Here is a 12554-nt window from a genome sequence, read left to right on the forward strand (position 1 = left end):
GCATCACACTCAAGTCTTGGGAGATGGAGGATAACCACAGGTAGAAGCTTCATTTGGACCAGAGATCAGCTATTTTTAGCCCCGAAGCTATTTTCAACGCCAGAACTAAGGCCCAGAACCCAGCGAAGTACATAGCTTGAAAGATTTAAACAACTGTATTTGGCTTTTTTAATGTAAACAGCGAATGGAATTTTTTCTAATGTTTTTCTTTTAAATTTTGTTTCCCACTTTCTCTCTCTCTCTTTTTCCTTTTTTAAAAAACAAAACTTTCCCATCCCTTTATTATTTCTATCTTTCTGTTATTTTTGCTTTTACTTTGCTCTTGCTTTTATAAGCCAGTCTGGGTTAGCAAGGAGACTACACACAGATCGAGGTAGTGGATGGTTGGTAAACAACCCTGTGTGAGAGACAGGGAAGGGAAGACCTCCCAGGGTAAGAGACTGGGAAAGGAAAGTTCCCAGGTGAGAGAGCTGGACTCTATCTCTGTGGGATAAGAGTTTAGATCTACCTGGGAGAGAAGACTTTGTGTTTTTCTTTTTATGTTTTTCTTTTGGCTTAGTTTTTTTATTTATTGCAATGCAGTATGAAAAGTCTTAATAAAACTTTCCAACACAAAGAAAAGAAGAAAAAAGAGATAACACAGTGAAGCAATAACATGTAAACCATGGTTTTTTTAAAAAAAGGTAAAGGACCCTTGGACGGTTAAGTCCAGTCAAAGGCAAACTGGGTACAGTGCTCATTTCGCTTTCAGGCCGAGGGAGCCGGTGTTTGTCCACAGACAGCTTTCCTGGTCATATGGCCAGCATGACTAAACCGCTTCTAGAGCAACAGGACACCGTGATGGAAACCAGAGCGCATGGAAATGCCGTTTATTTTCCTGCCGGAGTGGTACCTATTTATCAACTTGCACTGGTGTGCTTTTGAACTGCTAGGTTGGCAGGAGCTGGGACAGAGCAACAGGAGCTTACCCCATCACAGGGATTCGAACCGCCAACCTTCTGACCGGCAAGCCCAAGAGGCTCAGTGGTTTAGACCACAGCACCACCCACCTGCGTCCCATAGTTAATCATGTCTGGCAAGGGCGCGAACCTTTGGATCAAGCAAGCTTCTTGTCCAGTGGCTCTCAGCCCAGGCATGCGCTCAGGCTCTGAGAAGCATGCAATGCAGAGAAACTTTGACCTCCCCAGTTTTCACCCCTTTCCTCCTCCTAGTCACCTTACCTGTGGCTTCATCCGTGGGTTCCACCTGATGTAGTAGCCCACCCAGAGTTCCAGGTGGCGCATGCTGGCCACGGGATACAAAACGTGGTTGGTGTAGCTGGCATAGAGAGGATTGGTGAAGTCTTCAAGCTGGCTGTTTATATAAGACCACAGCGAAACCGTCTTTTTGGGAAGGCCCTGAAAAACAGGAGGGAAGGTGGATGCTTTACTGTATTTGTGGCACTTTAGGAGAATGCCTTAGCACAGTTCTGGGGAGTTTTAGCAACTTGCAGAATTAGGACTACTACTTCCATTATCCTTGACCAGGAGTCGCTGGAGGGCAGCATGTTGTCTACCGCCTGCTTTGTAGAAGAGGCATGGATCTTCTATTTATTTCTTTTTCCCCTTAAGATTTTATTAAAGCCTTTAAACATGGACCCACATGTGGTGGAACTGTAAAAATATCAGTTTTGGGAAACGATTTATAATGAACTTAAGAAACTGTTTAAATGCTCTTTCCCTAAAAAGCCTGAAGCCTTCCTGCTAGGAATTATGGGTAATCAATCTCTCTTCACAGGGAGCTTTCAAAAAGGTTCAGGAAATTCTTTATGTATGCTACAACAGTTGCCACAATTCTAATCGCAAAAGATTGGGAGAAGCTACCCCATCCAAACCAGCCTGGCAAAATAAATTAAGAGAGTACGCTGAACTAGTGAGACTATCAGCAAGGTTTTGAGACGTTACAGATGAAAAATTTACCAGAGTGTAGGACACCTACAGAGTTCATGTAAAAGAATATTGTCAAAATATCAATCCAGGTTTTGATTGAGTTTCTGTCTGTAATTATTCCGTGCGTTGATTATTTCTGTCATACAGTTTTAAAACCAATAAAGCATTAATAAAAATAAATAAAAAAGATTTTATTAAAGCCTTTTCAGGATACAATAAGATAAAAGGAACCAATCTCAATAAAAACCAAAGCAGAGAAAGAAAGAGAAAAGAAAACGCGGAGTCCTCTCTTAAAAGGAGCTCTCAAATCTTGTCTCACCCAGAAAGTGGTAGACCCTCCCAGATCTCACCTGGGAGCATCTATTTGCTCTCTCAGTCTCTCACCTTAGGAGGTCTTCCCGGCCTCTCACTTGGGGTCCTTCCATCCACCCTCATGTGTGTGTAACCCGTGGGCCCCAACGACGGTAGGTAGGAAAGCAAAATGTTTTGTTTTTTTTTAAAGCAGCCCATGGGGTTTGGGGATGGTTGTTGCTGCTTTACCTCTTTGACTCTCTGCTGCTCGCTGTTACACAGAAACGTCCCAAACAAGCAGCTGTACAGGTGGTCCAGGACGGTGATCAAGAAGCACTCGTTGAATTCAAAGGCGGTGGGAAACTTCAAAAGACAAGCGGTTGAGATTTTGTTTTCACTGGACACTTCTCCACTGGGACATGAAAACATTATTCCTGCAAAGTGTTTATACTCGAGAGAATATGGGGCTGGGGAGTATCGATGAGAGGAGAGGGGTGGGAGGGAGGGAAGGGAGAAATGGACCACCCCTCTTTTGACACCCAGTTAAGAATTTTATTTACACGATTTATTAACCGGTTTCCACTGAGAGATCTCAAATCTATTTTATGTATTTACCAAAAAAACCCCAACTATTTATACACCATTATTCTCTCTCTCTCATACATATATGGAGTGGTCATTGTCACATCTTGTGGTAGTGAGTTCCACAAGTTAAATTACATATGCGTACTTTGTGCTTTAAAAAGCAACAATCCCCAGACACCACCCTTGTACCTAAGTAATTCGAATCCTCTCCCAATAAAAGCCCCTTATTTTAAAAAACACAATAAAAATCCCAAGCTCTGTCCCAACAAAAGCCCCGTATGTACCCCTAGAAATCTACCTGTCTTGTCATCTGCCAGACACAGTCCACAAACTGGAGGAAAACAGGAGATCTATCTGCATCAGCATGGTTCCTGTCTCCGTGACCGACTCTCTAAAACAAAACGAGAGGCCACAGGATGTGTATCTGAAAACCAGTATCGTTTATAGAAATAGGAGTCGTACAGATTAAATTGGGCAAATCACCAGTGTGCAGAATCTACTCTGAGGATGACTTACCTGGATTAAGCCCTAAATGCGAGAGGAGAGCATAAACAGACCCAAAGGACACATAGTGACATACAAATTCATTTGACAGGCATGGATGTACACTTTCCTACCATTTCTGTTTCATAACGTATTTTTATTCTCTCTATGTTATCATATATTCATGCTTTTAAATGTACCATACTTTTCTTTTTCCAATAATTTTTAATATTTTTTTTTCAAATATCTTAAACACAATTCAGCTTAACAATATTATTCTCCTTAAAATCTATATCTTATCCGAATTAACTTCCCTCCACCCCTCTTCTGGCTTCTCTACATTGCTCTTACTTAAGCGTGTTTACTATATATACATTCTATAAATGCCTATAATTCCTTAATAAATTTTTGTATTATACTTTAAACACAATCCTTATTATATTACAGCATTACATCTTATGGTCTAACCAAATGTTTACAATAAACGTTCTGAGTTTTATTTCAGTCCTGTGAGTGTCTTTATTTATATACAGTTTTCTCTAAGTATACCATAAATTTGGACCATTCTTTTTGGAATGTCTCATCGTTCTGCTGTCGGATTCTTCCAGTTAGCCTTGCTATATCCGCATACTCCAATACTTTCTGCTGCCTAAATGTACTGTACTTTTCCATGTATCTGACAAGTTTTTTTTTATTCAAAAATCATGTTAAAAATTGGGGTTGTCTTACACATGGATAGTGTGTAGTGTCTTACACATGGATAGAGTTGGAGATTGTTGTTGGTGGCTGCGGCAAGGGCTGGTGTTGACTGGGTGGGTGATTGACAGAGGATAGGTGGCTTTTCCGAGGCGTGCAAGTGGCATTGTCTGTCTGGTGAGCGATTTTCAGCAATCCCCCCCGAAAAAGCTCAACAATCTCCGCCCCCATTTTCTTAATTTTGAGTCCCCCAAAATAGGAGGAGTCTTATACACGTATATAAAAATACAATAAGTTGTTTGGAGAACAATAAGTTCTTGTAGTTGTTGTTGTTGTTTTCTCCAGTCCTTGAGAAAAGCGGGCATATAGCATCAAGCTCGTTACCCAAACTTCCTTGCCTTGCTTCCCTTTCTTAGACATTTTTGGAACTCCACCAATTTCTTGCCAACAGCCCTGGAGCAGGTGTCCCAGTTGTCTGCCCTCCTAAACCACCTCTTAAATCATTTAAGACAGTGGTTTCCCAATGGGTGGTCTGCGGATCTCAGGGGGTCCGCAAAACCCACCCAGGGGGTCTGTGGCACAATTCACACAACAAAAACTAACATAAAGATATCAAAAGTTTCAAAAGTAGGAGGTCCATGGCTTGGCTTTTGAAAAATAGGGGGTCTGAAGTATTTAGCTAATTGGGAACCACTGATTTAAGATATAGCAGAGAGGCATGTAATTTTAGGAGGTGAAACTTAATTTCTGCACTTTTCTTCAATGAGGGACCTTAAAAATATGTTTTTGGGTGTGAGGAATTCAAATCTGCTGCTATTTTTGTGTTTGAACAACATTTAACTTGGCAAGTCTTTGTCTGACGAAGAAGCACGTAAGCTTCTTTTGGGAAATGAAAGAATGTTAGTTTTATCTTTTGAAAGTGTCAGGTAATGTTAAATACTAATACTACTAATACTAGTGATATAAGTGCAAGTATTTGGCAATCATTTTTAATGATTTCCATGCAATTTTTACACACGTTCCATTTACCAAGCAAAACAAAATTATATTAATTCAACCAAAATATCTTTTGGATTCCCTGGTCATGTTACAACTTTTTAGCACCCCTCATTCCTGGAATGCGAAAGCTGAAAAATTCACACACACACCCTAAATTTCAGCAGTTTGGTAACTCCAGGGGTTGGCGACTCACCAGCTGGAATCTGTGCCCGAAACTCAGCCATTCCTTCTCCACCAGCACTTGAAAGCCCTGAATTGTCCGGTAGTAGCCGTCTAGCATCAGCATGGCAAGTGAGGTGAGCTGGGCTGTCCGGTCCCAACCATCACTGCAATGCACGACCACGGAAGTCTTGCCCGACTCCACTTTGTCGGCAATACGAAGAGCACCGGCGAGAATCAACTGGGGAGAAAAGAGAATGGCCTGACATAAGACAACATAAAGCCTCCCCCCTCCCCACACACATGACAATTATAATTGAGAATGGGAACAAAGTCTTGGGTTTTTGTCTGCATAGCCAGGTTACAGAGGTGAGGACCGAACGAGTGAGAAAGGATGTTCCACAAAGAGCGATCACATGTCTTTTTTTCTTCTTTTTTTACAATTTTGCAACCTGCACGTGTTAGAAACTCAGGTACATAAGCTAGGTGCCCGGCAGCTCCTTTCCCCCCCCTCCGACCTCCTCAAACTTCCCTTCTTTGTATTCCAGTTCAATTTGTTAGTTCAGCAAATCCTTACCATTAAACTTTTACCCATTTATAATCCTTTTTTCATGTCTCCTAAAGCACTACAGCTGGAAACCACTTAGTTTCTATCCAACATCTTTCTACCATTCATTCATTTTACAATATTTCTTTAAATAGTCCTTAAATTTCTTCCAGTCTTCTTTCACCGACTCTTCTCCCTGGTCTCGGATTCTGCCAGTCATCTCAACCAGTTCCATGTACTCAATCACCTTCATCTGCCATTCTTCCAGAGTGGGCAGATCTTGTGTCTTCCAATACTTAGCGATTAGTATTCTTGCTGCTGTTGTAGCATACATAAAAAAAGTTCTATCCTTCTTTTGCACCAATTGGCCAACGATGCCCAGGAGAAAGGCCTCTGGTTTCTTCAGGAAGGTATATTTAAATACCTTTTTCAATTCATTATATATCATTTCCCAGAAAGCCTTAATCTTTGGGCACGTCCACCAAAGGTGAAAGAATGTACCTTCAGTTTCCTCACATTTCCAACATTTATTATCAGGCAAGTGATAGATTTTTGCTAGCTTGACTGGGGTCATGTACCACCTGTATATCAGGTGCCCGACAGCTCCTTAAACCAGGGTTACATTCGCCAAAGCGGAATGCCTGGTTCCATTTTTGGGGCCGGATAATGCGTCTTTTGGGTTCCTGAAATTCATTCTGATTGTGAAGATGGAATAAAATGGATAGAATTCTATAGGATGTGCTGCTAGTGTGTGAAAACGGTCAAGATCCAGGGACCCCCAGAGGTTGGAGACATCAGGCGCCATGCTGGTGCAGGGACATCTTCACTTGGTTGCAAGTGGACAATAGCAAGGTGCAAAATGCGCCTGGCGAATTTCGAATGCTGGATGTGTGCATTCATGCTAGAAAAATGCAACCTGTGCTGCTGATGGAAGTAGTGCTAAGCAAACCAGTCTCTTAAGCTTAAGCCAAGAAAGAGTACTCTCTATAAGATTGAATATCAATATACGTATCAAGACTTTGAGATTAGACCACTGAAGAAGCCCGGAAAACTATCTTGGGAGTGTGCTACCTGCAAGCCCCAGTAAAAGGGCCCCATTGGGGGCGAACAGCGGCCTCTTGACTACTTGGACTGCCAGGGCGAAACAGGTGCAAAAAGCCAGCACCCTGCCATCTACAACTTCATCGTCTACAACTTTATTAACATCTATCTACAACTCTACTAGCATCTCTCGGTATTGTGAATATCACCAAAATTACCTTTTGTTGGTATCGTCATGAACTTATCTAAAAGACTGAGTTAAGCATTTGAAAAATCTATTGAAACCAGACATGAGTTCATTTTAGGCTGGGTAGTTTGCAAGTCTTTGTGGCTTTGTTTAATGTTTTGTATTTTTCTCAGAAGGTTGATGAAGTATGTATAATTCTAGTCCAACGCGTATGTGTGCATTCAGCAATATATAAAAGCACACAGAGGGCCCCGCTCATAAGCACAACCTGAGGGCAACAGCACCCTTCCCCACAACAGGTACTCGGAGCCACACTGCCTCCAAAAATGGAGACAGAACACAGCCACTGATAGCCTGATCTTGCATGAATTTCTCTAGTGCTTTCCGAAAGCTGTTGGCCATTGCTGCCTCTTGTGGGAGTGAGTTCCACAGTTCCAGCTAGGGGCAGCTGCTTTCTATGTCTCAAAAGGGACAACTCAGAAGCATTTCTAGACTTCCTGCTTCTAAGGCTCATCATCTACACACTCCTTTAACAAACCACACATTTTGCAGATTTGTCTTCTCCCTCCCTCTTTCAGAAGTTGGGGCCCGGGGGGGGGGGGGGGGAGACTTCTTTTGAAGAGGCAGCCAGGTTTCTACGCAAAACACTCGGATGAATTAAGCTTCCGCTCTCGGTGGTCTCTTAGCTGCAATGTTGCAGCAGCTTCAGTAAGGCACCGTATTTTTCGCGCTATAAGACGCACCAGACCATAAGACGCACCTAGTTTTTGGAGGAGGAAAACAAGAAAATAAATATTCTGAATTTCAGAAGCCAAAACAACAAGAGGGATCACTGCACAGCGAAAGCAGCGATCCCTCTTGCTGTTCTGGCTTCTGGGATAGCTGTGCAGCCTGCATTCGCTCCATAAGACAGACGCACATACATTTCCCCTTACTTTTTAGGAGGGAAAAAGTGAGTCTTATAGAGCAAAAAATACGGTAAGTCACAGAACATCTACAGGCTTCTGCATCTCTGATGCTGCAATTTGCAACCAGTCTGGTGCTGCAACCTGCCAAGGATGGGGGGAAGTTGCCAAAACCACACCGGTAGGAGAACCCACACATTGCCATTCACACACACACATCAACATACCTTGATGTGTTCCAGCCAATGGGTGGATTCCAAATTAGACAGCCAGTGCGTCTCTTCTATGTTGGGATAGACAATCTCTTTCAGCTTCCTCAATGACTCTCTCATAACGTGGATATTATGGATGTCCAGGAAAACCAACTCTGCGTTCTGATAGGCGTCCTCACTTTCATAACCTCCTCCTTTGGCCTGAAGAAGAAAATGAAGGTTAGGCTGCCTTTGTCCCGAATAAGACCCTAAGCCTGCAGGTTGAACTTTCGCCTAGTGTGTTGCCCTACGGCAGGGACAGGGAACCTGTGGGGCTCAACAGATGCGGCTTATGGGATAGGACCATCCAACTTTTTAGAATGCCTTTTGGGGAATGAGTGCTGCATTAAAAAATGCTGCTTTGATTTACCACTCTTTTAATTCTACTGCCCCTTTCTAATTGTATTTTTAATCAAGTGTTCTGTTGGGCTAGATCCAAGCCAGCCCTTCTTGGCTCAAGACCCCGGCTGCATATACGCACAGAGCACATGGCTTCCCCCCAAATAATCCTGGTAACTGTAGTTTGTTAAGGGTAGTAAGGAATTGCAGCACGGTGAGGGGTAAACTACAGGCCCCGGGATTCTTTGCAGCCCCAGCGAAGGTACATGCTAGAGAAAGGACAATTATCGATCAATTCCTCCTCCTTTCCTTTCTTCAAGTTCCAGAACAATCTCCCACACTTTTCTGGAACCTCCAACCCTCCAGAGAACATTTCTGGGAGGAAACAGGGGAGGGAGAATCTTATACAGTATCAGGTTTTCGGTTCGTTTGTTTTTGATTACTACTCAGATTCCTTAACACAGTTGGGTAAGGATGGGGAACCTTTGACAGCCAAGGGCTTCTATTCCCTTTTTTGGGCAACATTTCAAGGGCCACATGCCAGTGGCAGGCAGGGCCAGTGCCAAAAGAGGGTGCAGAAACCAAGGAAAACCTTACTTCTGCGCACCAGGTGAGTTTTTGCACACACTTATACACCCAGGCGGGACGCGGGTGGCACTGTGGGTTAAACCACAGAGCCTAGGACTTGCCGATCAGAAGGTCGGCGGTTCGAATCCCCACAACGGGGTGAGCTCCCGTTGCTCGGTCCCTGCTCCTGCCAACCTAGAAGTTCAAAAGCATGCAGTGTAAGTAGATAAATAGGTACCACTCCAGCAGGAAGGTAAACGGTGTTTCCATGCGCTGCTCTGGTTCGCCAGAAGCGGCTTAGTTATGCTGGCCACATGACCTGGAAGCTGTACGCTGGCTCCCTCGGCCAGTAAAGCGAGATGAGCGCCGCAACCCCAGAGTCGGCCACAACTGGACCTAATGGTCAGGGGTCCCTTTACCTTTACACACCCAGGCATTATCAGAGTTCAGGCAAACCAAACCAGGGCCAGTGAGTGGGTTGGGAAGGGAACAGAGGGCCAGACAGAGGGGCTCTGAGGGCCACATCTGGTACCCAGGTTGCTGGGAAAGGCACGATTATCCAACCTTGTTGGCTACAGCGTTCACACTTGGCCTGGCATCGAAGATGAATATCTTGTGGGACTGAGCGTTGGAGTCCATGACAGACTGCAGATACTTCTCGTCCTCTTTGCTCCGTTTCCCGCTCACGCCCACCATCGGCTGGCTGCAGCGCGTGACTGTGGCTTGGCTTTCCGGGTGAATCCAGGACAAAACCTTTCAAGGAGAAAGAAGGCTTTATTTATTCAAAAAGAAAAATAAATATGAGGTCGAAGAAACAGACCACATCTGCACCATACATTTAAAGCTACTACGCCTCTTTAAACAGCCAGGGCTTCTCCCAAAGAATTCTGGGAGCTGTACGTTAAGGGTACTGAGAGGAGTTGCTGCTGTTGTTGTTGTTTGGTCGTTTAGTCGTGACCGACTCTTCGTGACCCCATGGACCTGAGCACGCCAGGCACTTCTGTCTTCCACTGCCTCCCAAAGCTTGGTCAACCTCATGCTGGTGGCTTCGAGAACACTGTCCAACCATCTTGTCCTCTGTCTTCCCCTTCTCCTTGTGCCCTCCATCTTTCCCAACATCAGGCTCTTTTCCAGGGAGTCTTCTCTTCTCATGACATGGTCAAAGTATTGGAGCCTCAGCTTCACGATCTGTCCTTCCAGTGAGCCCTCAGGGCTGATTTCCTTAAGAATGGATGCATTTGATCTTCTTCCAGTCCATGGGACTCTCAAGAGTCTCCTCCAGCACCATAATTCAAAAGCATCAATTCTTTATGGTCCAGCTCTCACTTCCATACATCACTAATGGGAAAACCATAGCTTTAACTATTCGGACCTTTGTTGGCAAGGTGATGTCTCTGCTTTTTAAGATGCTGTCTGTTGTTAGGAGGCCCCAAATAATTTTTTGAGGATTTTTTTTTTAGGATTCCCCAGAACGGTTCAGCAATCAATCTCTCTTCACACGGAACTCTGGGAATTGAAGCTCCGGGAGGGGAATACGGGCCTTTAACTACAACTCCCAGAATTCTTTGGAGGAAGCTGTTTAAAGCGGTACCGCGGTGCTTTAAAGGCATGGTGTGGCTGTGGCCACAGTAAGAGGCAACGTTAAGCTTACAGGTATGCGTCCCCTGGATCGGAATGCAGCTACTCGCTTCAGTTCCTCGTCCGAGATGTTGGCAGGAACCACCAGGAGGGCAGGGTAAGTGTCGCACAGTTCGTACTGCTCGTTCACCTTGGTAATTCTCCAGCTTTCATTAGGAATTCCCTGTTTTGGAAAGAGATAGAGATGTTTGGGCTTCCCGTTCCCATCATTCAAATGGAATACAATAATATAATAATTCTTTATACCCCACCCATCTGTCTGGGTTTCCCCAGCCACTCTGGGCAGCTTCCAATAGAATATTTAAATACAATAACCTATTAAACATTAAAAGCTTCCCAAAACAGGGCTGCCTTCAGATGTCTTCTAAAAGACTGGTAGTTGTTTTTCTCTTTGACATCTGATGGGAGGGCGTTCTACAGGGCGGGTGCCGCTACCGAGAAGACCCTCTGCCTGGTTCTCTCGCAGTGAGAGAACCGCCAGAAGGCCCTCGGCACTGGACCTCAGTGTTCGGGCAGAATGATGGGGGTGGAGACGCTCCATCAGGTATACTGGACTGAGGCCGCTTAGGGCTTTAAAGGTCAGCACCAACGCTTTGAATTGTGCTCGGAAACGGAAATGGAAGCGCTTACATCAATACCTGCCTAAAATGTAACAGGAGACAAAGGGAGTCAAATATACTAGAGGAATGCAGGTTGTTGGGGAACAACAGCAGAAGAAGGTTTAGTGCTTATGTCCCAGCTGATCCAACAGGACGCTGATAGTAATAATAATAATATTTATATGCTGCCTATCCGATTAGTTTGCCTCAGCCACTCTGGATGGCTCCAAGAAAATATTTTAAAAAAACAATAAAACATCAAACATTAAAAACTTTCCAATACAGGACTGCCTCCAGATGTGTACAGAAAGTTGTGTAGTTATTTATCTCCTTGACATCTGGTGGGAGGGGGTTCCACAGGGCAGGCGCCACTACCGAGAAGGCCCTTTGCCTGGTTCCCTGTAACTTGACTTCTTGCAGTGAGGGAACCGCCAGAAGGCCCTCAGAGCTGGACCTCAGTGTCTGGGCAGAACGATGGGGGTGGAGAAGCTCCTTCAGGGTATACTGGGCCAAGCTGTTTAGGGCTTTAAAAGTTCAAGGAAGTTATTCAGGATTTCTACCCGCACCGCTCTCCAAAACCCCCCAGCAATCTAAAACTTATTTCAGAGCTGGGGACATGGGAAGCTGCCTTACACAGAGTCAAATCATTGGTTCATCCAGCCCATTACTGTTTACACCAGGCTTCCTCAATGTTTTGAGACTACAATTCCCATCATCCCTGACCACTGGTCCTGCTAGCTAGGGATCATGGGAGTTGTAGGCCAAAAACATCTGGAGGGCTGAGTTTGAGGAAGCTTGGCTTAACACACTGACTGGCAGCGGTGCTCAAGGGTTTCAGACAAGGGTCTCTGCCTGGAAATACCAGGGACTGAACTTTCCACATGCAATGCAGATGTTCTGCCACTGAGTTATCTATGGCCCTTCCTGAAGGCATATGCTGTTGCTCCTTGCTTCCGTGATAAGAACACGGCCATCGAATATGAACTGTAGCACAATTCTAGCGCCAAGATGCTCATATGTTTGGTATCTAATAGATACACACACACAGAGATAGTTGGTATCTCCTGATAAAGGTCCTCATGTAGCCACAAAGACTTTGAACTGAGACCTTGGGGAGTTGAGCACCACCTTAAATTGACCAATATAAACTCCATATAAATCCCCTTGTGAATAACCTTTCGGCAAGATTGTCATAGAATGCAAGGCGAGTGCTTTCTTCTGGCGAGACAGAGCCCATTGCGCCTTTGGTGCTTTTGGTTCGCTGAGCTTGGGAGAAAGTAACAGCATACAATACAGGCTTGATGCTGCTTTTTCAATTTTGATTAGCCATTGGCCCGCC

At 44.5% G+C, this 12554-nt stretch overlaps 1 protein-coding gene across 3 annotated transcripts in view; it reads right to left on the bottom strand.

The window, feature by feature from the left end:
- MTMR2 (myotubularin related protein 2) overlaps positions 1-12554 on the bottom strand; it is a 42369-nt gene that overhangs the window by 8148 nt on the left and 21667 nt on the right. For all 3 annotated transcript variants that reach the window (XR_014218752.1, XR_014218753.1, XM_082219329.1), the window contains exons 8-14: positions 10630-10779; positions 9543-9731; positions 8049-8234; positions 5176-5382; positions 3103-3195; positions 2469-2582; positions 1221-1397 (exon numbers count right to left, since the gene is read on the bottom strand). Coding sequence is in view for 1 of the 3 variants with exons in the window: in XM_082219329.1 (XP_082075455.1) it covers positions 1221-1397; positions 2469-2582; positions 3103-3195; positions 5176-5382; positions 8049-8234; positions 9543-9731; positions 10630-10779 (1116 nt within the window). In the remaining 2 variants the exon portion in view is untranslated. The remainder of the gene's footprint in view (positions 1-1220; positions 1398-2468; positions 2583-3102; positions 3196-5175; positions 5383-8048; positions 8235-9542; positions 9732-10629; positions 10780-12554) is intronic.

Source organism: Podarcis vaucheri, assembly GCF_965113315.1.
Source record: "Podarcis vaucheri genome assembly, chromosome: 4".
In the NCBI taxonomy this organism is placed as follows: Eukaryota; Metazoa; Chordata; class Lepidosauria; order Squamata; family Lacertidae; genus Podarcis; species Podarcis vaucheri.